General features: G+C 34.2%; 1 protein-coding gene across 2 annotated transcripts in view; it reads right to left on the bottom strand.

Annotated features, from left to right (window-relative positions):
• NKAIN2 (sodium/potassium transporting ATPase interacting 2) overlaps positions 1 to 25,120 on the bottom strand; it is a 1,003,803-nt gene that overhangs the window by 449,874 nt on the left and 528,809 nt on the right. For both annotated transcript variants that reach the window (XM_047860874.1, XM_047860873.1), the window contains exon 3: positions 12,986 to 13,066. In XM_047860874.1, coding sequence (XP_047716830.1) covers positions 12,986 to 13,066 — 81 coding nt within the window. The remainder of the gene's footprint in view (positions 1 to 12,985; positions 13,067 to 25,120) is intronic.

Genomic DNA, 25,120 nt, shown 5'->3' with positions numbered 1-25,120 from the left:
TCCAAATGAGTTCCAGGGGTCATGTTAGGATAATGGTTTACAGTGAAGGATATGCTTTTGATAAGGTTATTGCAGACTGAGAGCATATGTGGCTGAACTGTACGTAATTCTCAAGTAAGCTTGCCAACTGTTTCAGGACCTTAGGACCTACTTAACAGGAAATCATTCCATTGTGTATCAACTGTTCCAAGGTTTTAAGAAAATTGCAGTGGTTTTCAACATTAAAAAATATATGTATTTTTTAAATTTAAAGCCCTCAAACTCACAATGCAAACATATTTTCATAGTTTTACGTGGAATCTGTAAATAATAAGCCTATAAATGCATGACTGTTTTGGAGACAGCAAACAATGCTCTTCTAGGAGGATCTCTACAGATTAGACTTTGGAGACAAACAGGGATAGCAATTGTATAGTCCACGTTTGTATCTGCTTTCCTTTTATTTCCAAAAAGATACTATCTTGGAATATTAATCTCTGTGCTTTTATTTTTGATACTTATATTTTTCAAATTTTCCCTAGCGTGTCACTGATATCCTCATTGCTTTAGAGAGAACTACAATTGTTGTAGTAGCAATGCAAAAAGAAAGAAATGGCTAGAGTTTCATCTTTTTTTTTTTTTTACTTCCCAAAGACTTCCTCAAAGTCCATATCAGAAAAAAAGTTTTGAAACCAAAGTTTTGATTTATAAGAGAAAATAAAAAGTTACTGACAAAGAATGTTTGGATAAGGAAAACCACACGTAGCATATTTAATAAGAGATTGTGAAGAGAACAGATGAGACCATACAAGCCGAAACCTAAAGAGAATGTACTGGCTGTAGTTGAAGTCTTAGGAAAGGGTGTGACTTTGAATGAACAGAACATCCTGAGCAATGTGGATTGCAGCTCAGTCAGCATTCTAAGGTTGACACATTGAACTTCTCTAGAAGTACAGGGACTCGGGGGAGCCAATACCCAGAGATCATTCTGCTACACCAGGGAGATGCTCAACTTGCCTATTCTCATGTTCTCTCAGGGGTTTTCTACCAACATTTTATGTACTTGATGCCTGTGAATCATCTGGCAGAAATAATGCTTGTTCATGCTCAAAACTTTGCTAATACTCATGCAGACTCTTCTGTGTGAAAGGTCCTCCTTTCAATATCCAAAACATGTTTAAGTCCCACAAAAGACAGAATAGGATTCTTCATACCCACACGGGCATTTGGAGGGAGTATCCACAAGCAGGAAAGACATCACATTAAGAAAGTATAAACTAAAAAAAAAGTATAAACTAAAGCAGTTAATTTACTAGAGTCACAGAAACTGCAGATGTCATCTAGTTCTAGTGGAGAGAGAATGTTGACTCATGAAAAGAAACAGCGGAATTGTGAAATGGTTTTTCACTGTTTTAATCACAGAAGAGGGCCAAACTCTAAGTGGGAATTCTCAGATATGACTTTAGTTCTCAATCAGAGCTGCACTAGGCATACCATAGCTTCATTATTCTGGGCATAAGATTCCTCAGCTTCTGTAAATCATTTATCATAATAATAAAGAAATTATACAAATAAACTAAAATTAGAGGTATAGCTAGTCAGCTCCATCATGGAAAAGGTATGGGGAGGTTTCTGGAAAGTATTTGCCACACAGAGGAAGGCTACATATGACTTGGGTATTAAAGGTTGAATTTAACCATAAATTCTTCCCAGAGCTCTGAGTAATCTGTTTTGTTTCTTCACTTGATACCTTGGTTAGAATAACTATCAAGTACTAAATCAGGTAACCAGTTTGGATATGCACAAATATCAAGATCTACACTGGGATCCTTGCTTCAAAGGACAGACAGAAAACAGGAACTCTCCTCATGCTCTGTTTAAAAGTTCTGGATAATCTAGGGGTGCCTGGCTCAGTCAGTTAAGCGTCTTGACTCTTGGTTTCAGCTCACATCATGATCTCTGGCTTCTTGGGTTTGAGTCCTGTTTTGGGCTCTGTTCTGGCAGTGAGGAACCTGCTTGGGATTCTCTCTCTCTCTCTCTCTCTCTCTCTCTCTCTCTCCCTCTCTCTCTACCCCTCCCCCATTTGTGCTGTCTCTGTCTCTCTCAAAATAAATAAATAAACTTAAAAAAAAGTTCTGGATAATCTAAGTCTTCCAAGTTAAAGTATGTTTAATGGACAAATTGAAATATCATACAGGAATTTATTAGAGATGAAATAACTCGGGCCTCACTCCAAAGGAATCAGATCTTCAGGTGAGTCCTATGATTTTTTTATCTTGAAAAACACTGATCTTGGTGGCCAGTTGCTTGGATTACTTTCTTTGTGCTTGTTACCAGCACAGAGTCCTGGGCCAGCTCTGACAGATGTTGATTCCGTTAGCCATGCAATAGTGGAGTAGAAGGTAACACTTCCAGGAGCTTTATTTGGTCGAGTTAGAACTAGTTACTGAATTCCACACTTTTAAGATTTGATTTCATTCCAGTGAGCACTGTTCATATGTCAGCCATTTCCTTTGGCCCTGGGATGAAAAAAACATGATCCCTATATTGAAGAAGGGACAGTTAAGTAAACACATACTTAGAACATATTGATCAGAGCAACTTGTTGCATTTGTTTTATGACGTATCGGATAGGCTTATTTATCAACATCTAAAATGCTCTTGATTCTGCAATTCCTCACTGTTATGTAGTAGACATAACTACAGTGGCAGTCAATGGCAGACATTCTCCTGAATAATGATGATGATACATGGCCTTTTGGCAATTTGAAGTTTAGTAGGAAAGATGGAAATGTAAATAAATATTATAATACTGTGTGAAAACTAACTGACTTATAAAGTTATACAGAGACATTTAGCATTTTTTAAATTCTCATTTACTATATTACATTTTGATTCAGTAATGTATACATCATTTGACAATCTCATTTATCTCCCATAAGCAATGTTATCTGGCCTCATAGGATAAAATAGGAGGCAAGCCCACTTTACTCTTTGAGAGAGTTTGTGTGAGATCAGTATTACAACATTCTTAAATGTCTTTAACAATTCACTAGATAAGCCATGTGGAGCTGAAGTGTTTTGAGTTTTTTTTCCCTGTCAAAATGTTTTAATTAATGACTCAATTTTTATTTATTTTATTTTAGAGAGAAAAAGAGAGAAAGAGAGAGAGAGAGAGAGAGGGCAAGAAGGGGAGGAGCAGAGGGAGAGAGAGAGAGAGAGAGAGAGAGAGAGAGAGAGAGAGAGAATCTTAAACAGGCTCCATGCTCAGCGTGGAGCCCCATGTGGGGCTTAATTCCATCACCCTGGGATCATGACCTGAGCTGAAATCAAGAGTCAGATGCTCAACTGATTGAGTCACCCAGGTACCCCTAATGATTCAATTTTTGTAATGTATAAGATTATTCAGGTTTTAAATTTATTCGAACTGTATCTTCCACAGAATTTGTCCATTTCACCCTGATTGTCCAATATACTGGCTTAACCTTGTTCATAATACACTCTATCTAATCTGTGGGGTCCTTTGTGATATTAGCAAAATGTGTATTTACTTATATTTTCTCCTTGATCTCTCTTGGTAGGGTTTTAAACACTTTTATTAATATTTTTGAGGAAACTAATTTGGCTTTACTAATGTTTTTTTTCTGTTATCTGTACATTGAGCTCTGGTCTCTTCATTATTTCAATCCTTCCTTCTACTTTTGAGGGGTTTCAACTGTTGTTCCTTTACTAGTTTCTGGGTATAAAAGCTTAGATCATTATTTTTTAACATTTCTTCTCTGTTAACATCTCCATGTAAAGCCATATGTTTTACTGTAAGCATTGCTTTACCTTCATTGCCCCAGATTTTCAGCTCAAAATATTTTTTAATCTCCATCCCAACCTATTGGGTTTATAGGTTATTTAGAAGTGGACTGCTTATTTTCTAAATAGTAGCAGATTTTCTAGCTTATTCCACATTGATCAGACTACCTGCTGGATAATTGCAAATAATCCTATATTTTGACTTTCCTCCAAAGACAGAAAAGACTCATTTTATAATTGAATATTCTTTGTGCCTTTGAAAATAATATGTATCCTTTTACATAGGTAGGTATATTCTACATATGTTTATTAAGTGTGTTGTGTTGTGTAGATACTCTATATACTTTTTGAATTTTGACCTGATTGATACATTCAGACAGGAGTTAAAAATCTACCACTGTGATTGAGGACATGGCTGTTTCTCCTTTTAATTCTATCCAGGTTTGCTTTAGATTTTTTGCAGCTATATTATTTTATTCAGAAATACGGAGTGCAAAGTCTTCATGGGCATTGACCTTTTTATCATTATAGCATACCCTCTTTGTCTTTAGTGTTGTTTCTTGCTTTAAACACTACTTTCTCCGATATTAGAATTACATGATGTTTTGTGTGTGTGTACACAGTACACATGTTCTAGTTTTCTTAATTTTAGATTTAAATACTTGTACTTAGGATGTATCTCTTATATACAGTATACACTTAGGTTTTGTGTCCTTATCCAGACTGACAGTCTCAGTATTTTAAGTGAAGTAGTTTACATCTAATGCAATTATTGATATATTTGACATTATAGCATCCATCTTGATATTTGTTTTCTTGTTCACCTTCTTTTTCGTCAGTTTTTCTCATTTCTTAAATTCATTTGGGTTAATAAATTATTTCTGTTATTTGACTTTTTCATCTATAGTTGGGTTTTTGGCAGTTATGTTTCTTTCAGTCATTATACCAGAAACAATATAATTATTGAAATATTGTAATCTATTATAAATATTATCTTTACCAATTTCCTTGCTAATACTAGAAACTTAGAACACTTAAAGTTTCCACCTTTTGTGTTATTGTGTAACTCGATTCTTGTACAGAGAAACAGGACACCACAGCTTTTTTGTCTAGGAAGCAACTATTTGTGCCGGCATAGGCTCGGAGAGCTAAGACCCAAATAGGCTGAGTCCCGAGCACAGCAGGGTATAGCTTTCTGTGCAATTTCTACTTCTTTATCTCCCATATATGGTGATACGTATAGTCTGATTGGACACAGTCCAAGCTACTAATTCATGTCAAAGCTATGCATATGTGTATAGGAGTTGATTGGGCCACGTTGCACATTGCCTCCCTTTGTTCTGAGAAGGCCTCCACCACATTCCTTAGGGAGGGACTCTACCACAATTGTGTATGCATTTTAGTTCTATATACATTTAAATTCCAAAAGACTTTCTTATTATGATTTTGCATTGTTTTTAACTCATGTATTTGTCCTTTCTATTAACTTTCTTTCCTGAAATCCCATTTTTCTTTCTGGGTACTTTCTTTCCTTCTTCTACTTGAAGAACATCCTTTAGTATTTCTTTTTAGTTTTTATTTAAATTCCACTTAGTTAACATAACACATATTAGTACTCACCTTAAGTGTACACCTACTATTTCTTTTAGTGCATGTTTGCTGGTAATAAAATACCTTAGCTCCTCCTAGCTGAAAATACTTTTCTTTTACCTTTATTGCTGAACAATATTGTTGCAGGGTATGAAATTCTAGATTCCTACTTTAAAATTTTTTTAATGTTTATTTATTTTTTGAGAGAGAGAGAGAGAGAGAGAGAGAGAGACAGACAGAGCATGGGGGTGGGGGGTAGGGGCACAGAATCCAAAGCAGGTTCCAGGGTCTGAGCTGTCAGCACAGAGCCTGACGTGGGGCTCAAACTCACAAACCAGGAGATCATGACCTGAGCCGAAGTCGGGCGCTTAACCAACTAAGCCACCCTAGCGCCCCAAGATTTCCACTTATAAAGTACTTTATGTAAAAAAAAAATATTTCTTTCTGAGAGACAGAGACTGTTGTAGGAGTAGAGTGAGGGAGACACAGGATCTGAAGCAGGCTCTGCATTGACAGCAGAGAGCCTGACAGACAGCTCGAACCCACGAACCTTGAGATCATGACCTGAGCCAAACTGGGCACTTAACCAACTGATCCACCCAGGCACTCCCTAAAGTACTATAGAGGTGACATTCAATTGCCTTCTGGAGTCATTGTTTCTGCTGAAAGTTTGATTGTCAGTTATTTTGTTGTTTCCTTAAAGGCAACGGCTCTTTCATCTTTGATGGCTTTTAAGATTTTCTCTTTGATTTTGATTTTCAACGGAGTTACTAGGCTATACCTGAATGTGGTTTTCTTGATATTTATTTCACTTGAGATCTGAAAATCTCTTGAATCTGTGGGTTCATGTATTTAATCACTTTTGGAAAATTCTCTGTCATTGTCCCTTCAAATATCGCTACTGTCCAACTATATCTCTTTTCTTATTCTGGAAATTCAATATTTGTATACTGAGCCTGTAGCATAGTCCTATATTATTCTTACATCCTTTTCTTTTTGTGTTATGTTAACTTCAGTGCTTTGGTTCCGATATTTACTATTAACCTATCCTCCAGTTTACCAATCTTGCTGTCTAATCTTTCAAATCTACTAACAAATACACCTAATGAATTCTTGCTTTTAAATATTATATTTTCAGTCCTGGAATTCCCACTTGATTCTTTATATAGATCCAGGCTCTTTGAGGGTAAATTCTTCCTCTTTAAATAGTTTATGTCCACTTTTGACCATTATTTTCCTTAGCATATTGGTTTTGTTAAGTCCTTATCAGGTAATTGAAGTATTTGCATCATCTGTTGGTCTGTCTCAATTGTCTGTTATTTCCTTCATCCTGATTAATGAGGTTTTCTCTTTTAGCATGCATAGAAATTTTTTTTAAATTTTTTTTAATGTTTATTTATTTTTGAGACAGAGAGAGACATAGCATGAGCAGGGAAGGGGCAGAGAGAGAGGGAGACACAGAATGTGAAGCAGGCTCCAGGCTCTGAGCTGTCAGCACAGAGCCCGATGTGGGGCTTGAACTCACGAACTGTGAGATCATGACCTGAGCTGAAGTCGGATGCTTAACTGACTGAGCCACCCAGGTGCCCCTGCATAGGAATTTTTAATTACCTGATATCATGTACCAAAAAAAAAAAAAAAAATTGTAAAGATTAAGATAATGTTATCTTTCTCTTGAGGTGTTTCCCTTTCTCCTCAATGAGACAGATGAAGCAATGGCTGATCAGCTTATTTTATTTTAATCAAGGGCTGTGCTGTGTTGAGCCTGGATTTTAGCCCTGGTAAAGTATGTTGTACATCTCCTTTGCTCCTAGTTCACTTTAGATTTCTCAACTCTAAGTCTAGGATATTCAATAGAGCCTTTCTCCTATCTTCCATCTCCATTTTGTAAGACTGCCAATTTTTTTTTTACTCTGCTTTTTTAGTTTTTCTATTTATATTTGTAGTCTTATAGAATTCACTGATTTCCTAACAACAACAACAACAACAACAACAACAAACTGTCCACATGCTCAAAGCCCTTTCCCTGAAAGCCATGCTGATATTACAAATCCCAGAAATCATTAACCATGGGTTCCAAGCCTGGATTCTTAGCCTCCTTACCTAATCAGAATCAGCAAACCTCCCCAACACACAGCATTTGTAAAATGTCAGCTCATCTCTGGGGGTTCTTACCTTTCCAGAGTATCATCACTTAAGATTTTTATTGTTTATGACTTGTTGGTGACTGAAGGTTACAATATACACACACAAACACTATACTTTTTTTAAAAAGTCTATTTCTTGCTTCATCTCATAGTCAATGTATAAATATTTCTGTCAACCCCCTCTGCCAAAATATTTTTTTCTGTTTTATACATTTTTCAAAGTAGAATTTGCCATTTATTTTTTTCTCTGAGTAAGATGTGAATTAAGAAAGTTGTATTCTTCGGGGATAATGAAAAATACTCTTGGACATCTTAAATTTAAGATGACAATGAAATTGACATGATACCAACCGGAAGTTGGAGATGTGGTACTTTAACTTAGCAACAAAGTCAGGATTGAAGATATAAATCTGGTAGATATATGTGTAAACATGATAATTTAAATTATAACAGTGGATGGCATTTTCAAGTGAAAGAAGGTAGACAGAGAAGTAAAAAGTTTCAAGGACCTTACTCCTCACTTTAGGAGTATTAAAAATAAGTGGAAAAGTAAGCAAAGAGAACTGAAGAAGTAAGAAAATAAGCAGCTTAATTCAATACACTATTAAGGAAAAACAAGAGAAGAGAGGCAGTGTCTTACCAAATTACAATAGGTTGGTTTATTTCTATTTGACGGGCAAAATTACATTATATTCAATTCTCAATAACATGTAGGACATTTTATTCTACATCCTAAAGCAAAATCTACTTGGATGGTTGGGAAGTAAACATTTTTCTAATTAGTTTAGTAATAGTTAATTGAAGTTTTCTTAGACTATATACATTTTACAGTAAGAAAAGGAAAAATAAAAAAATAATGATTCAGTTTTCCTCCTTATATTTGTTAAATTTAGTCTTGAATAAATTATCAGATTGAACTAATAAATTGAACTAATTAAATTAAAAATGATTATAGCAGATTCCTTTCCATACCATCTTTTTCTGTACAAAATTGTAAAAGCAAATTTTGATGTAAGCACTGATTTCATTGAGCAGAAAGTATCCAAATATCAGAGACCTCTTTAAATGAATACATTTTTTACAGAAGAAATCAAAGTGGGATTGTTGCAATACTGCATTTTTTCCACACAATACTTACATCTGGTTTTAAGGATTTGCTTCCTATTGCCTACAGCGTGTGACAGTTTATCTTCTCCTTGTCTCTTATATTTGCAAGAGTGCAATTCTATTCTCCAAAGCTTAAATAGTCCATATGCTTACATGGCTTTTTTAATATATCAAATTATTAAAATGAAAATTTATATGTAGATCTCAGAAGCAACTATCAAAATTATTAAAATATGACACCTTTCTAGAAGTTACTAATGTGTTCATTCTGAAACAGATGTATCATTAGGTATAATTAATTACTTTAGGCTATGTTTAACTAGGTAAGTTTCTGATAATATAATGAAGCCTGAGAGATATGTACCTGCATCCTGATTCTCAAAGGATAAAATACAAACAAGTTGGGTTGTGTTAAGTAAAATAAACTTATTCCTTTATGCTCTGTACATTTCTTTTTTTTTAATTTTTTTAATGTTTTTATTTATTTTTGAGACCGAGAGAGACAGAGCATGAGCAGGGGAGGGGCAGAGAGAGAGGGAGACACAGAATGTGAAGCAGGCTCCAGGCTCTGAGCTGTGAGCACAGACCCCGATGCGGGGCTCAAACTCACAGACTGTGAGATCGTGACCTGAGCTGAAGTCAGACACCCAACTGACTGAGCCACCCAGGTGCCCCTGTAAATTTACTTCTAAAGACAGGTGTATCATTCCCCAATATTGCCCCATAAATTATAAAAAGTAGAAACTAAGAGCTCAATAGTCATATAAACAAAAATGTTAGAACATAATTTCAGCCTCAGAAATAATTTATAATTGTATCACATCCAAAAAAAAAAAAACCAAAACACAGATTTTTACAGATAACCAGAAGACCACTATCTATTTTCCCTATGTATTACTATTTAAAACTTATTTCATAATGTCATCTATGTGTTTTAAGAAAACATCTATTAAAATATCAACCCAGGAAGTACCACAATGTAGGTTGCATTAAGCTATTTAGTTTTAACACTAGTGTCTAAATCATTAATGTAAATAACATGGAAATAATTATTATGCAATATACATGCTTATTTGGTGTTATGTCATGTACTATTTTACATTAATTCCCATTATTTTGTTAATTTCACAGATAAAATTTTTAAAAAGCAGTTTCTCTGCTTGATCAGTTTTATTTTCTCTAAATCTCATAATAGTAATTAAAATATGTTAATTGATAGATTAATAATAATGTTGGGTTTACACAGAATTTTTTTAATATTTATTTTTGAGAGACAGAGAGAGACAGCGCATGAGTGAGGGAGGAACAGAGAGAGAGGGAGACACAGAATCTGAAGCAGGCTCCAGGCTCTGAGATGTCAGCACAGAGCCTGACTCGGGGCTCAAACTCAAGAACTGTGAGATCATGACCTGTGCCGAATTTGGACGCTTAACTGACTGAGCCACCCAGGTGCCCCTACACAGAATTTTTGATGAACAAAATATTTTACCTATGCAACTATAGGTACTAGAGAAACTGAAGATCAAACAGGTCAGTCCTGTGTATCATATTATTGCAAATAAGCCATTTCTTGCTTAGTATATACACTGGGTTGGTTAATGACTCTAATCTCTGTATTGCTTATAAAGTACATGTAGTTTAGCAGAAAAGACACTGTGGGAAATGACAACAAAAAATTCTAAACTCTAACAAGTAATTAAAGTTGCCTTAATATTTTACCACTTTTTTATCACTTCTTGCCAATATTTGTTCTGAAGATGTCATCTATTTACAAAATGTTTTATGGAAATTAATACACTTCTTTCACATATAAAAAGACTACAGAATTTTCTCCATGATTCCATTTCCCATATTTCTCCCTCAGCCTCAAACAAACTGGCCCACTCATATGGCCAAACTATTTTTATTTTTATATTTTTGGTAGAGTTAGGAAAAAACAGTTTATATTTTGTAATCTAAGTATTATCAACAGTTTCAGGAGTCCCATTTTTGAGTTTTCATATATCTGTACATTTTTCAATCACATTGCTTCATTCTGGCACTGTATTACTTGAAGAATGTGAGGCAGTTGCAGAAGCTAAAGAATTAAATGGTATAAACACACCTTTCTCAAATCCTTTGAGTGGGAAAGGGAGGGAAAAATCTGGTACAGATAACTATATAACTCTTTCCTTTATGGTTTTCCTTTAGATTATTTGTTAAAAGGAAATTATTAAATTTTCATGGGCTCTGCAGAGTCTTGCCTTGGTTTATAAGATGAAAAGAAAAGGAAATATTAACTACTTCATTTCCAAGGGATAGACACTACCTGCCCGCATGCATTAGAAGAATTCTTAGTCTTGAGTTGCAATGTTTCAGGATGTGCCCTTGCTGTGGTTTCAATGCCCATGTCCAAGGTCAGGAGATCACAAGCTTTATTCTGTGCCTGCAGTTACCATGTGAAGCGGTGAGCAAAATTACAGAACATTTGTACAGCCAGCTTGGCTCAAATATATATATATGTAAACTCTGATCTGCCAGATCATTTTACTCAGCTAATATACCTAAATACTTGCCTACCAGTTTATTTTTAGGATGATTATTCAAAATTAAAATTACTATTGAGAAGTCATTCTAGTATGGAATTTCTTTGAACAAAGTGCATTATACAGCAGTGGGGATATATAAATTGGGTAAGTGATTCAGGTCTTAGGAAGCAGGTATGGTTCTCTGGTACAGAGGAAATGTGAGTTTTAAGCAGCTATCTTGTCTGTGTCCTTCCTACAGTCACCTGAACAATTTCTTTTCATTGGTCACAGCAGCTTTCTGGAAAGGACCGGCTGCTGCCAAGAGTATGGAAGACAATGTCTGGCAAGAGTCACAGAAATGCCATCTACCAGTGCAGATTTCGCAGACCTCAGTGAGGACTTGTCCAAAATCTGATCATAAAACCACAGGTTCCAGAAGCCTTGGTTCTATCTCATGCCATAATGTCACCCTCTTATTTTATCCTTCATCATTTACCATTCAACAAAATAAGCAAGATTATTTATACTTGATATAAAGCCATATCACAGGGAAATAACAAACATCCTTGAAAATGCTCAGAGTGCTTTGTGAAGTTTCTGTAAGCTAGATTATAAATGTGTACTATCACTATCCCCATCCCCTACCCTCCGAGATATAAAAGCCCCGCAAGGGTGTTTCCTGGCCACTTTTTTTTTTTTTTTTTTAATTTTTTTTTTTCAACGTTTATTTATTTTGGGGACAGAGAGAGACAGAGCATGAACAGGGGAGGGGCAGAGAGAGAGGGAGACACAGAATCGGAAGCAGGCTCCAGGCTCTGAGCCATCAGCCCAGAGCCTGACGCGGGGCTCGAACTCACGGACCGCGAGATCGTGACCTGGCTGAAGTCGGACGCTTAACCGACTGCGCCACCCAGGCGCCCCTCCTGGCCACTTTTTAGCTCTTTAACCTTTTAAAGCAGGTCATCATCTCTGGGTTTTAAAAATGACAACATCTTTTCAGGGTTTTTATGCTCTAATAAGGAAAGGCTATAGAACAGTCTGTCTTTAAAAGTTAATATGAAGAAGGACAAGTTTGCAACTCTGTCAAGTGTCTACGCAAGATTTACTACTACTTGAATGAATTTACTATGACTTTGAATGAATCATCTCATTTTGCTTATTTGCTAGTAATTGCATTCCAATAGAAGAAAGATGCTGGTTTTAGAGATCTAAAAACTACAGTATTTCAATAGTAAAAGCATTCATGTTAGAAATACGATGGTAATTCGCATATACAAGCAAACATAAACACACTCACATGAGGACAGCATAAAAAAAAAAAAAACCTAAGTGGAAAAGCAAGTATTTTAAGGCTCTCCTATATTATTTTGGAACATTTTATTCATTTATATTATTTATTAAATCTCTCTGGTAACAATTTTATTAAACTATAGTCCATTAATCCATTAATTATTTGAATTATTGCATTGCTATTTGGGTCCAAGCAAGAAAACTTTTAGCAAAGTAATAAGCAATGAGGTGATTCCAAAAATTTTTATGATTTTATCTCTGAAAAATTCCTATTCTGCTTCAGAAATTTCCCCTCAGTCAATGTTTTAAAAGACACAGTATGGCCACTGTAATAATCATTATTTCACACTGGTTTTGCTTAAAATAATAAAAGCACACTTTGTGACAAGCTGAAACATATCTTTCATGGTAGAAAAGCAGAGATATAGATGAGGACATCTTTCAATTTACCTTCATTCGAGGTGCATCTAAGCAACAAGAGCAGGGGGAGACTCTGACTTACTTAGGAAGAGGCTTGTTAACACACTACTGATGACTCAGGCAAATCAGATGGCAAATTACCTTTGAGAGGTCCCCAGCCTCCAAATAGAAGCAGATAACAAACACATTCCAGGTAACCCAGAGGACTAGCCAGACAGCATACTGCAGAAAAGCAAGAGAGAAATAACATATAATTAATTTTGAATCAGTTGAGTAAGATTCAAATAGAACTTAAACTTTTGAACACCCAAATCTTAAGAATAGGGGAAAATGTTAGATATTGCTTCTAAAGAACAGGATGAGATGTATATTTATCTCTCTGTTGATTTTTGCTTTTTTTTCTCACTATTGTGGCTTCATAGTAGCCCAGACTTGCTTAGGGATAACTTTTAGGCTTTTACACAAAAGATAGAGTAGCCCATATTTATGTTTTGAGGTGGGATTATTATGTTTTTCAGACATCCCCCCCCCAAAAAAAAACTGGATGCTCCAATAGATATATCAAATAAAAACCATCAAAAAAAGCTCCTGGGTGGCTCAGTTGGTTAAGCCTCTGACTCTTGGTTTGGCTCAGGTCATGATCTCGCTGTTCATGGGTTCAAGCCCCACATCGGGTTCTGCACTGACAGTGTGGAGCCTGCTTGAGATTCTCTCTCTCCTTCTCTCTGCCCCTCTCCTGCTTGTGCTCTCTCTCTCTCTCAAAATAAATAAATAAACTTAAATTAAAAAAAAAAAAGAAATTCTTATCTTCGTTTAGCAAAATCAACCCCATGCATGATAATGTACAAGCTTTCTCTGTTATTTGGTGTCGTTTTCAACTCAGTCCCATGCCTCTGTCCCATCTAAACAGCTGTATTTTTTTTGTTTGTTTGTTTCCTCCTTTCCTTTCTCTCTTCACTTTCTTCTTTTATTTTCTTATAATCTCCCAATACAGTGACCATTGAGTTATTATCTCTTATTTTACTCTGTTGGCTATTCAGTGTGCTTTCCTCACTGATGTCAATTTTTTCTTACCAAGATATATTTTTGAGCATTCATTCAACTGAAATGTATTAACCACCTAGAGGGCAACATGCTAAAAGGGCACTGAGGATACAAAGACCAATGATAAATTCTCCCTGAATTCAAGTCAAGTGATGGAGAAAGAGAAGAAAAGAGATAATTATAAGGATCATAAAAAGATGTATAGTTTGAGCACAAGGAAGGAAAATGGGGGAAGTATATAAAGTATCCCAAAAAAAGTAGTTTCACAAAGCTTAACAGAAGGGGTGAAACAAGCTACTTTGTGGACTTTGCCAAATAAAAGTATGGAGGTTATAAGTGCTCTGAAGAAAAGTGCTATAAACAAAGAAAACAACAGGTGTGAACTATACAGAATAAGAGAAGAGGGTATCATGCCATTTCTCTACTAAATAAATACAAATGGCCCCCATTCTTTAAATGGTGCATTCCAAAATTTTTATTTCACAGTTCAAGAACCTCTATGATTTTGTACCATTTTATTTTTTGAGACACATGTCTCGGTTCATCGCTTAAGTCGTTATGGATTACAGACACATGAGATTACTTGCTGTTCAATATACACAGAAAGCTATTTTTCACTTCTGTGCCATTTTGTGTAGTATCCACCTACCCTTTAATACTTTTTCTCTTCCCTAGGTATTCTTTTTACCACCTATCACTACTTTGTTTTTCACCAAAGGACAATTTAAATATCACTTCCTGAGTGATAACCAATCAGAATTGACTTGCTCTTGCTTAGTGCTCCAATGGGATCTTGCATGCCTTAATTTCATTCCGAATGTCTTCTAATTATGTGTATATTTTCCTCCAATGCCCAATAAGCTCCTTGAGAAAGGGGGTTTTTTGAAATGTATGTTTATACCCCTAAGTTGTTAACTTTGTACTTTGCACAAAATAGGTATTCAGAAAGTATTTTGCAAATCAATGGAAGAATGAGAAAATTTTACTGGTTTCAGATGGAGAAACCATTCTCCCCTCCCAGACCTGATTTTTATGAGAATACTATGATCATATATGTAGTGTGAGGAATAAGAACCCTGCATTGTGAGTTTATGTAATAATAAATAGTGACTCAGATGTTTTCCCAGTGATGGATTTACCTAACTGCTAACTATGTACATTGTTCAGTGAGAATAAAGTAAGAGCAGTCAACTAAATGGTTCAAGACAAAAGAAGCAGTTTAAGAGTCTGTATGAGGTGAGGGCTGGGGACTAGAAGTAGGGTTGGAAAGCTAAACAGGCTGTGGCAAGAAATGTTAATTCTAAAACAAAGATCTAATTAATATCTAAGTTTTCAGCATTGCAAAGGGTAAATTCATCTCACAATTAAAAATAAAAACTACAAACCTAGATTTATTTGACTCTGACAGATTTGGATCTAAGTTTTAGATATACAATCAAGTGTTGGGTCATACTTTTAAGGTAACAAGGTAAGAAAAAAAATTAAAAGTGTCTATAGTTTCCAGTGACTTGATTTAAGTAACTATAAAAAAGAATAAAAGAATGCCTGATTAAAGTGTTTTATCCTCCTTTGTTCATGCCGATACACTTCCCCCACCTTATTTAGAATGGGAAGCTAAATAAGCACTATTTTCTAAAAGCCAAAGTAGCAGAATAAGTGAAATATTTGGTAAGAATTTATGAAACATACTGTATTACATATACTAAATATTTCTGAAAAACTCTGTCATTGGTAGGCATACATTCTGACGGGGCATTAAATAATGTCAATTCTGTAGGTTTCCAATTGAAATTATATTGTAAGGTCTTTAAATACTGTAAATGTTATGCACATCCATGAGGTATACATGTCATAGTCACTACTTCAATATTATATTTTGAATATATAGTAAGAATTTGGATGTTTCATCCAGATTAATTTAGGCATCATTTATACTTACTTACCTTACCTAAGCTTGGTTTAAAAAATCAAGCTGAAATTTTATGTTTTAGTCACCAAAATTAATAATTTTATGAAGGATAGTTAAGATAATGGGTCACAAGCAAACGAAGAGCACAGAGAGGTTAAGAACTTGGGACCCAAAGTCAAGCTCTGTCACTTGGGACCCCTGTGGCTATTTTCAAGTCTTATGGTCTCACTATACTTTAGATTACTCAAATGTAAAATAGCCTGAGTATTAGTAGCAAACACACATGGTTTATATAAAGATGGAATGACAGGGTGTTTGAAAATAGTCAGTATTTGAGTTCTCGCTACATGTTGCAATTTTATTATTATATCGCTACTTCTTTTTCATGTATTTTTATATTAGTTGTATTTATTTTTACTTATTTTTATATTAGTTTTATTTATTTATTATTTATTATTTATTTTTATTTATTTAGAGAAAGAGAGAAAGAGCAGGCATGCTGGAGAGAGACAGAGAGTGGGAGAGAGAATCCCAAGCATGTTCCACGATGTCTGCACAGAGCCTGATGCAGAGCTCAATCTCATGAACCATCAGAGCATGACCAGATCCTAAATGAAGAGTTGGATACTTAACTGACTGAGTTACCCAGGCTTCCCAACCACTTCTTTACATAATAGAACAGAAATCCTCAATTTTTTAAATCTCCTTAGGATATTAAAAATATACTTTCCTCATTAATGTAAAACATCCTCTATCTGATTGAACTTGCAGTCTAGAACCTGTTTTCTTTGAATATTCTTTTCTAGAATGTTCTTTTTTGATACAATAATGCTAATATTGATATATCAATGGCACTTTATGAAACAAACCTTTCTCCATTTAATTTCACTAAAACTATAATTTATTATTTATGACTTAGCACCCTACATAATTATAAAGCATTCTATATCTTGTTTATGAGCTGTTTTTATAGTATTTGTTAGTAATAACTTTTTAATCAGAATAATTTAGAAGGATATGTCTAGATGGAACATCACAAATACTTTTTTCCATATCTTTGCACTTACTGGTATCATTTTCATTTCATCATATACTTTATTACAAACCAGTTAGTCTCACAGTGGACTCTACATCATTAAAGATTTACAGAAGACAATTATCACCTTTAGTGGTGCAGCCCCTTTAATAAATATAGAAACTCACACTACACTATAGGGAGTAATTCCTGTATTATTCCAAAGGCAAGGCTTTATCACATTTAACTTTATTCATTAACTTTCTCTCATTTAACTTCTACCCCCTTTTCTTCATTTTCCTCTTTTTACTTATTTTCTATACTTGCTTTTCTCATTTTAGTAGCTGGCGTTTGCCTAAATCAAAGCTTCTCCAGTTGAATTTTGTCTTATTTCTTAAATGTAGATTTTGCATACCCTTGTAATTTGGCCTATGAATGACTCATCAATTAAACCCTATTTTTCACACTGTTCTTAAAATTACTCATCATAATTATTTAAGATTATGAATATCTGTACTTTTGCTACAGCTACAGTTGGTGTGATATAATTGGCCATTGCTCAGTTTAAATATAATTGAAAATAATATCCTGCCTAGGAGAGATAACCTAACAGGATAACAAAGTATCACACTTGCCAGATGTCACCTTCCTTGTAGTTTTCTGCTATAAAACTAATTTTTCTTTAGCCTCATCTTTTCTTGTGAAAAAAAAAATCTGGTATTTTATGTTTCAGGTAAAAAAAAAAAGGAACAACTCTGAGATATCTGTGGTAATAGAAAAATTCCATTGTATGATGAAAATCATTCTTTAAGGGCTGATTTCTGTAGCACTAAGTGGACCATTTGAGAGGTTGATTTAACTTGAATCTCCAGCTAAATGGTAAAAATCATCAGCTGAAAAGTAATTGAATCATTATGGTTTCCCTGTTGTATTTGTGACTCTAATGATGAAATCACATTAGCTGTGTAAGATAAAAATTAGTTAAGGCTGTCAATCATGACAGGCAAAAATACTGGCCAGATCCACAGACATGGTGCTATTACAAGCCATGGTTACATAATAATTAGGAAGGTAGAGCTTCAGACTAAAAGGCTCATAAACATTTTATTGGAAAATAATGAGTCACACCTAATGACACTGACAGTGCTTTTCTACCTCTATCTCTTGCATTGAAGCTTTCTAAATTAAAGTCTGCATTTTGTTTGAATTATAAAGTATATTTAACATACACAAAGAATATGGATTTTAGCATTAGCTTTTCACGTTTCCATGTACACACATACACAGATACAACTTTTTCATAGATAAATTATTTTGAGGATAACTGGAATCTTTATGGCATTGTATTTGCAAAATAATTTCTTCCACAAAAATTCTGGGAAAAGGAGGCAATTATTTAACACAAAAGGCTCTCTTATCTTTCTCACTAATTCACAATGATTCTAAAATCAATCTCAGGAAAAAAAGAGGTGCCCATTAACGTTCAGAAGGAAGCATTCCTTGAAATGGAGATTTAAATTTGTGATTTATCTGGCTTTCTATTTTTTTTTCTTGTATGTCTTGACAGAGTAAAACATATTGGAATATTATATTAGTAAAGAATATTGCAATTTTTCAAAGGAAATATTTTTGTGTTTGTTTAGGCATCTTTTTGATACTAGACGATTTTTCATGCAAAATGTTACTGGGCAAAACATTGAGTAATAACTACATTCTAATTATGTAATACATTATAATAGATTTCTAATTATGTTTCACCATAATTTACACTTTTGAAAATTTTATATATGAAAATAATTTTGCTTGGACCCTTGAAGAGCATCTTTCCTGCAAACTATTTCATTGTTTCCTTTCTTTCCCCTCCCCTCCTCTCTTCCTTCAATATATTTAGGTTACAGATGGATTGTGAACTCCATGAGGGCAGAGACTCTTTTGTGTATACCACAAATATAGCTGGTATGGTGTGTACATATAGAGAGGGGAGGGAGGGAGGGAGAGAAAGAAAGAATGTATGTGCAAACATATTTAAATGGACTAAATTGTATTAGTGACTTTCTCTTAAAAATTACAATTTAGAAAACCATTATTCAGTAATATTACCTTAATGATTAGAAGAGGAAGAAAGACAGTAGTGCAATTCAATCAGTGGGCACATGATGCCCTAAGTGCTTAATTAGAAAAGGAGTTGAGTCAGTGTATCAGTTCACATTTATTAAGCACGAGCTGGATGCAAGGGACTATAATAGATGCTGCAGAGAAACATTACAAGGATATAACTAAGTCGATCCTCTAAAATGATTTTTATTTATCACTGATATGCAATTGATGTGATCTATAGGAATGTTTTCAGGAATGATTACTTTTAGTAGGAAGCATAACTCCTATCAGCTCACCAACATTACTGATATGATGCTCCTAATATGAAAGGAATAATGTAATCCATGCTGATAAACTGTGTTAGAAGTATTCCTAAGAAGCATTATATAGTAGAACATATCTTAAAAACAACTCCTTTAAGCAAGGGTTTAGAATTATTAACAACCAGATGTTTTAATAAATATAAACGTATAATCATAAAACAAATATCCTTTGTCAACATGATTAGACTATATTCATTTTTTGTTCAAAGTTAATTACGTTTTAGCTTAATTTTATCATCTTCAACACAGGTATCATTTAATCTGCTTAGGTATACTCATCAATTCCTCGTTCATTGTTATGATAAAAAAAAAAGCAAAAGTGGCTCACAGAAAGGAGCTTATTTCCTAATTCTCGATCATTTTATGACCAGGGATGGGCTGCTTTATGATTTAAACTCTGTCTTCTAATTAAAAAATCCTGTTATATCTATGCTATGCTATAAAAACTTGTCCCTTAAGAGAAATACCTACATAAAAATACACTGTTATTATGATTTCTAGTTTGACCAGGAATGAAGGCTCTGATCAGTTAATTAGCCAGAACTGGATAGAAATCCAACTCTAATCATACATCATGCTGCTGATCATAGAGGAAGGCAGATTTCCACCTTCTCACTTTTTACCAATGCTAGTATATATGATTAAACTTCCATGTGATTTTATATTTACTTAGATATTTTAAAGATTTTTAGTTCATTCTAAAATAAGATTTACTATGCTTTCCTTCCAATTACAGAAATTTCTTATTGTAAAAAATATTTAATACTGTGAACAGAAAAGATAAATTTGGAAAATACCATACTTAGATATAATCACTGGTATCATATGTGTTTAAATTAAATAGGGATCTTGCTTTATATTGTTACCTCATTTTTTCTACTTAATTAAAAAGTCACCTTGAATATTCCACAACATAGATGTCAATTCAATGATAAACTATGATTTAACTAATTCTGTATTAATTAACATTTTTGTTCTTCTCTTATTCTATTTTGATCGGTTCCTATAAATTTGGCACCATTTCCTTAAAATATTTAGTTTAGTTTGACATATTAAATCATACCTGAAAATATTTTGGTTACACAGACTATTTCTAAGACAGACTATAAATGTTAGAACATCCAATGGCCATTATTTTAATGAACATATAAACATGGCTATTAAATTTTATGTACCTCCAAATAAAAGCAGTATCCCCAAAGGTATTCTATTCTTCTTGAAGCAAAAAGTAGAAAATAATTCCTTTGATTGAAAAAAACAATAATACTCACTTAGCACAAAGACATCTATATGTGATGAATTTTAACTCATTGAAAATATTTCATACAGATATATGCAGCCATGAAACTAGGAAAATTCCTATAAAAGGCCTTTTGATCCTGAATAAAAATCAATCAAGCTATATAGGAACACTCTAATTGATGTATGCAAATAAGAGATTTGCAAGGCTAATATAACTTTAAAAATCCCAATCTATAGTTTTACAATCTGAAATTTGTACAGTTTAAGAATCAAATGATGATTTTATTTGATGACATTTGTTTATATTTTGGGTTTGAAGATGTTGATGTGTAATGCATAGATTATAAAGTAATAATGATGAGAAAAAACTCTTTCCTCAAACTATTAAAAAGGCAACTTCTGTTTTACTGTCACGTAATCATCACTACTTGTGCTTAAAAGTGACATCAAAATCAGTATTTTTCTAGTCAGAAAATAATTTAAAAGTCAAATAATTTAAAAGTCAACCTCATTGGTTTTAGAAATCATGAAGAACTCTAATAAGAGTGTTTTGCCCTGTGTTGAAGTTTCTTGGAATAGCCCAATAATACTTAAAGTAAATGAAATTGCCTCTAGTTGTGGTGTTCTGGTATTTGAAGATCAAGTCAAGATGGTATTATAATGCATTTAAAAAAACTAGTATCATGTGAATTTGAAAACTTTAGATCATATATGTAATATGTCTTTATTTCATTACTTTGCTGTTTCCCTGCTCCCCACACATAAGATGGTAGACGGAGAAACTGACCTCGCAAAGTTATTAACATCCCAATCTCTGGCACCCATTAATATCGCTTTATATATCCAAGAAGGAAGGGAGGAAGGAAGGGAGGAAAGAAGGAAGGGAGGAAAGGAGGGAGGGAGGGATGGAGGGAGGGAGGAAGGAAGGAAGGAAGGAAGGAAGGAAGGAAGGAAAACAGGAAGGAAGGAAAAAGTTTTGCATATGTTATTAAATTAAAAAAATTTTAAAGGGTTTATCTTGGATAATCTTGGATTATCTAGGTGGGACCAATGTAATCACATATACCCTTATTGGAGGCAGATGAATATTTTATACACACACAAATAAATAAACAATGTGAATAGAACAGAGTAAGATTTGAAGGTGCTGGGCTTGAAGATTGTTGTGATGTGTCCACAAGCCAAGGAATCTTAGCAGCTACTAGAATCTGAAAGAAGCAAGGATGGGATTTTCCCCTAGAGCCTCTAGAGATAATGTGAACCCTGATTTCAGTTCAGTGATACTGATTTCAGACTTCTGGACTCCAGAACTAAAAGAAAATAAATTCCTGTTGTTTTAAATCACCAAGTCTGTGGTAATTTGTTACAGAAGCCACAGAAAACTAATATAGCCAACCAAGTCTTCTCTCCTCCAAAATCTCCCTGTCAATGAAATGTAATCCTGGAAAGTATAATGCCTAATATTTGTTAAGATGTGCAATTACCTTCAAAATTGAGATCCACTCCCTTTGGGCAATTATAACTGTCCACTGCTATCATTTGAATACCATGCAAACAGAAATACCTTTTTTCAAAAAAAAATGTTTTGCCTTATGTAATTGCTGTGAATGTCTATGATAGAAAGTGAGGTATTCTTGTTTTATGAGTCTCAAGCAGTTCTTAGTGTATTTCCAATATCCTAACAATATAAGGCTACTTTATTGTTTTCAAAACTTATTTCATAAAGTTCTAGGATGCAGAAATCAATAAATTTAGAGTCCTGAATATTGCCAGACTTGTAAAAAAATGTCAAAATGAGTTAAGTACCTGGAAAAATATATAATTTCAAGTAGCTTTTTACTGCAAGTAACCTTGAAGGCAAAGAAAGAGAAAAAACAAGGAATAATCAGTATTAATATGGTGGGCTGATAATTTTTAGTTGTGAAAATGGATAAAATGATACTAAAAATATTTAAAATTCTTATAAACAAACAAGCAGTTCTAAATTTATCAGCCATCATAGTTGCCTTGAAAATGTGGAGAGGTGTTAAATTGTTGGTTACTTAATATCTTTCAACCCAGTAATTATACCAAATATTACTTTGTATCACTTTTTAGCAAACATTTTAACACTCAGTAAATACTGAGACATCTGAGTGACCCAGTGGATAAACTGGAAAGCATTATTTTAGCAATATGCATACGTTCTTATGACCATTTTGACCACTTTGAATACATCTATGACTTTAATTCACTAAAATATCCTACAAAGCCTAAGAATGTTGAATCCTCTTTCCTTATCACACATAATTAATTTAAAGAAGATGTATTCTTACCCATATATTGAATTATATAGCCCTCCAACTGTGCTTCATGAGAGAATTCATGGCACACATTGACAATGATGCTATTTATAAGGCATACTAATGTAAATAAAGGACAGAGTTTGCTGTTGAAGTGATTCATTCAGGGACTCTGGCCACCCCAGGGTCCTGAAGAACTCAATATGCCAACACATTTGCAATCTATTAGCTGTGACATTCCTGGGAAGTTCTGCTCAGAAAAACATATATGGGGGCATCTGGGTGGCTCAGTCGGTTAAGCATCCAACTTCAGCTGAGGTCATGATCTCACAGTTCGTGCTGTCAGCACAGAGCCTTGAGCCTGCTTCAGATTGTGTTTCCCTCTCTCTCTGCCCATTCCCCAATCACAATCTGTCTCTGTCTCTCAAAAATGAATAAATGTTAACATTTTTTTAATTAAAAAAAAGAAAAACATATATAACGCACAATTTCTGTTTAAAAAGATATGCTTGCTTATGTATAAAAAATAAAGTCTGCCTGTTCAACCTGATCAACAGTATAGCTAGTTCTGCACATGTCTATATTCTATATAGCCACCTCGGGGATATTTTGAAGTATCACATAGCTGAATCAATTGTGTAACAACTGTAGCTAACATCAACAAATCAAAGAGGCAATGCTCAACTAGGTGGCCACATATAAACATAAATATATATTTCTCCTACAGCATTCTAAATTAGGTGCTTGGTAGTTTTTATACTGTAAATACTGGTTTGAAGAGTGAAGTTCCAAATTTACATATGTTAATATATCCATAAATAGTAATGAATTAAAACTATAGAGTTTTTTTTTTTTCCAACTTAGAAGTACTTTTCCTTTTCTTTAATTTGGTAAGCAACTTTTCACTTACTACCTCAAAAGCAGGGCTCAAATCCATTACCTTCAGAATTATGCTGGTAAGATGGACAAAAATGAAAGCAAAATGAAAAACAACCATTTCAATCAGGAATGCTTTCGGCTGCAAGGAACATAGTGAACTGTAAAGTATTTTCATATATATGAAGTCTGGAAGTGGGCTGCTGTTGGCTCAGTGGCTGAAAGTTGCCTTGGCTCTAGATCTATATTATTGGAATTTCTTTCAAATCCTCAGAGAGTAATACACCCTGCAGGCAGAAAGGTGCTGGGCAGAATAAATCCCTTCCTTCTGCAACACTTCAGTCTTTCAGGGAAGGAAAGTTTTCCCAGAGGCACTCAGCAGACTTCCTCATATCATTAGCTAGAACTGTGTCATATGCCTATTCTGAATATAATCACTGGTGCAGAAGATTGAAATATCATGTTTGTAACCAACTGTAATTCATTTCCCAGACCTGTGAGAAGATTAGACCTCCCTGAGAGCTTTGTTGACCATTTAAATATCTGAACAAAACTGGGATACTGTTAGCAGAGAATTACAGGACAGAATTGTCTGCCACTGAAACTTAAGCACATACTAATTTTCTATATGCAAATGTAAATCATTGCTATTTTATATTTCTCATGAATCTCTTGTTTTCTAGAGAAATATCCAATCCTTTGTTTCAATAAGACTATATATATTCAACTAAATAGAAGTGTAGTTTAGTATTGCAAGCAAAGTAAGTACAACATTTCAGACCACCCATAGAGGAAGAGCATGGATTATGTGAAGTATCTTGCAAACCATCTACAAGACGAAGAACATACAAAGAAGAAAAATGTCATACCTAGTGTTAGATTTCTCACTGGAAAATGTAAAAGATCTGTGACTTGAGAAAGAAGAAAAAAACATTATGGAGAATATTAAAATAAAGAAAATGCAAACTTTTAAAGAGTCATAAGGAAAAAGTTAATGACATGTTCAAAATTTATATAAATATGCTTCACAAAGATGTGGTAGATGTGTGGTGGTTGACAGTGTTGATTGAATAAACACAGTCTATTTCTTTTTCCCCTCTGGACTTGGAAACATGGTCTCTTTCAACCAGAAGGGTTTTAATCTCTTAGCTTTTCTGTCCCCCTAGCATTCATCTCAAATTCAAAGCAATTCGAATAGTAAGGTAAACAGCCTTCTAAAATATGTAAATTTTCCCAATTAGAGAATATGGTAAATCTATCAAATAGCCTTTAAAAACGGTTACTTTCTGTGTTTGTTTTAAAGCTTATTTTGGAGAGAGAGAGAGTGGGGAGGGGAAAGAGAGAGACTGGGGCACAAAGGATTCAAAGCCAGCTGACAGCATAGAGCCCAATGTAGGGCTCCAACTCACAAATCATGGGGTCATGACATGAGTCGAAGGCAGATACTTAACTGACTGAGCCATGTAGGTGCTCTGAGCTGTGTTTGTT

This window comes from Prionailurus viverrinus, chromosome B2 (assembly GCF_022837055.1).
Source record: "Prionailurus viverrinus isolate Anna chromosome B2, UM_Priviv_1.0, whole genome shotgun sequence".
Taxonomy (NCBI): Eukaryota; Metazoa; Chordata; class Mammalia; order Carnivora; family Felidae; genus Prionailurus; species Prionailurus viverrinus.
Note: the sequence above shows the minus strand (reverse complement) of the source record. Positions and strands in the feature narration are given on the sequence as shown.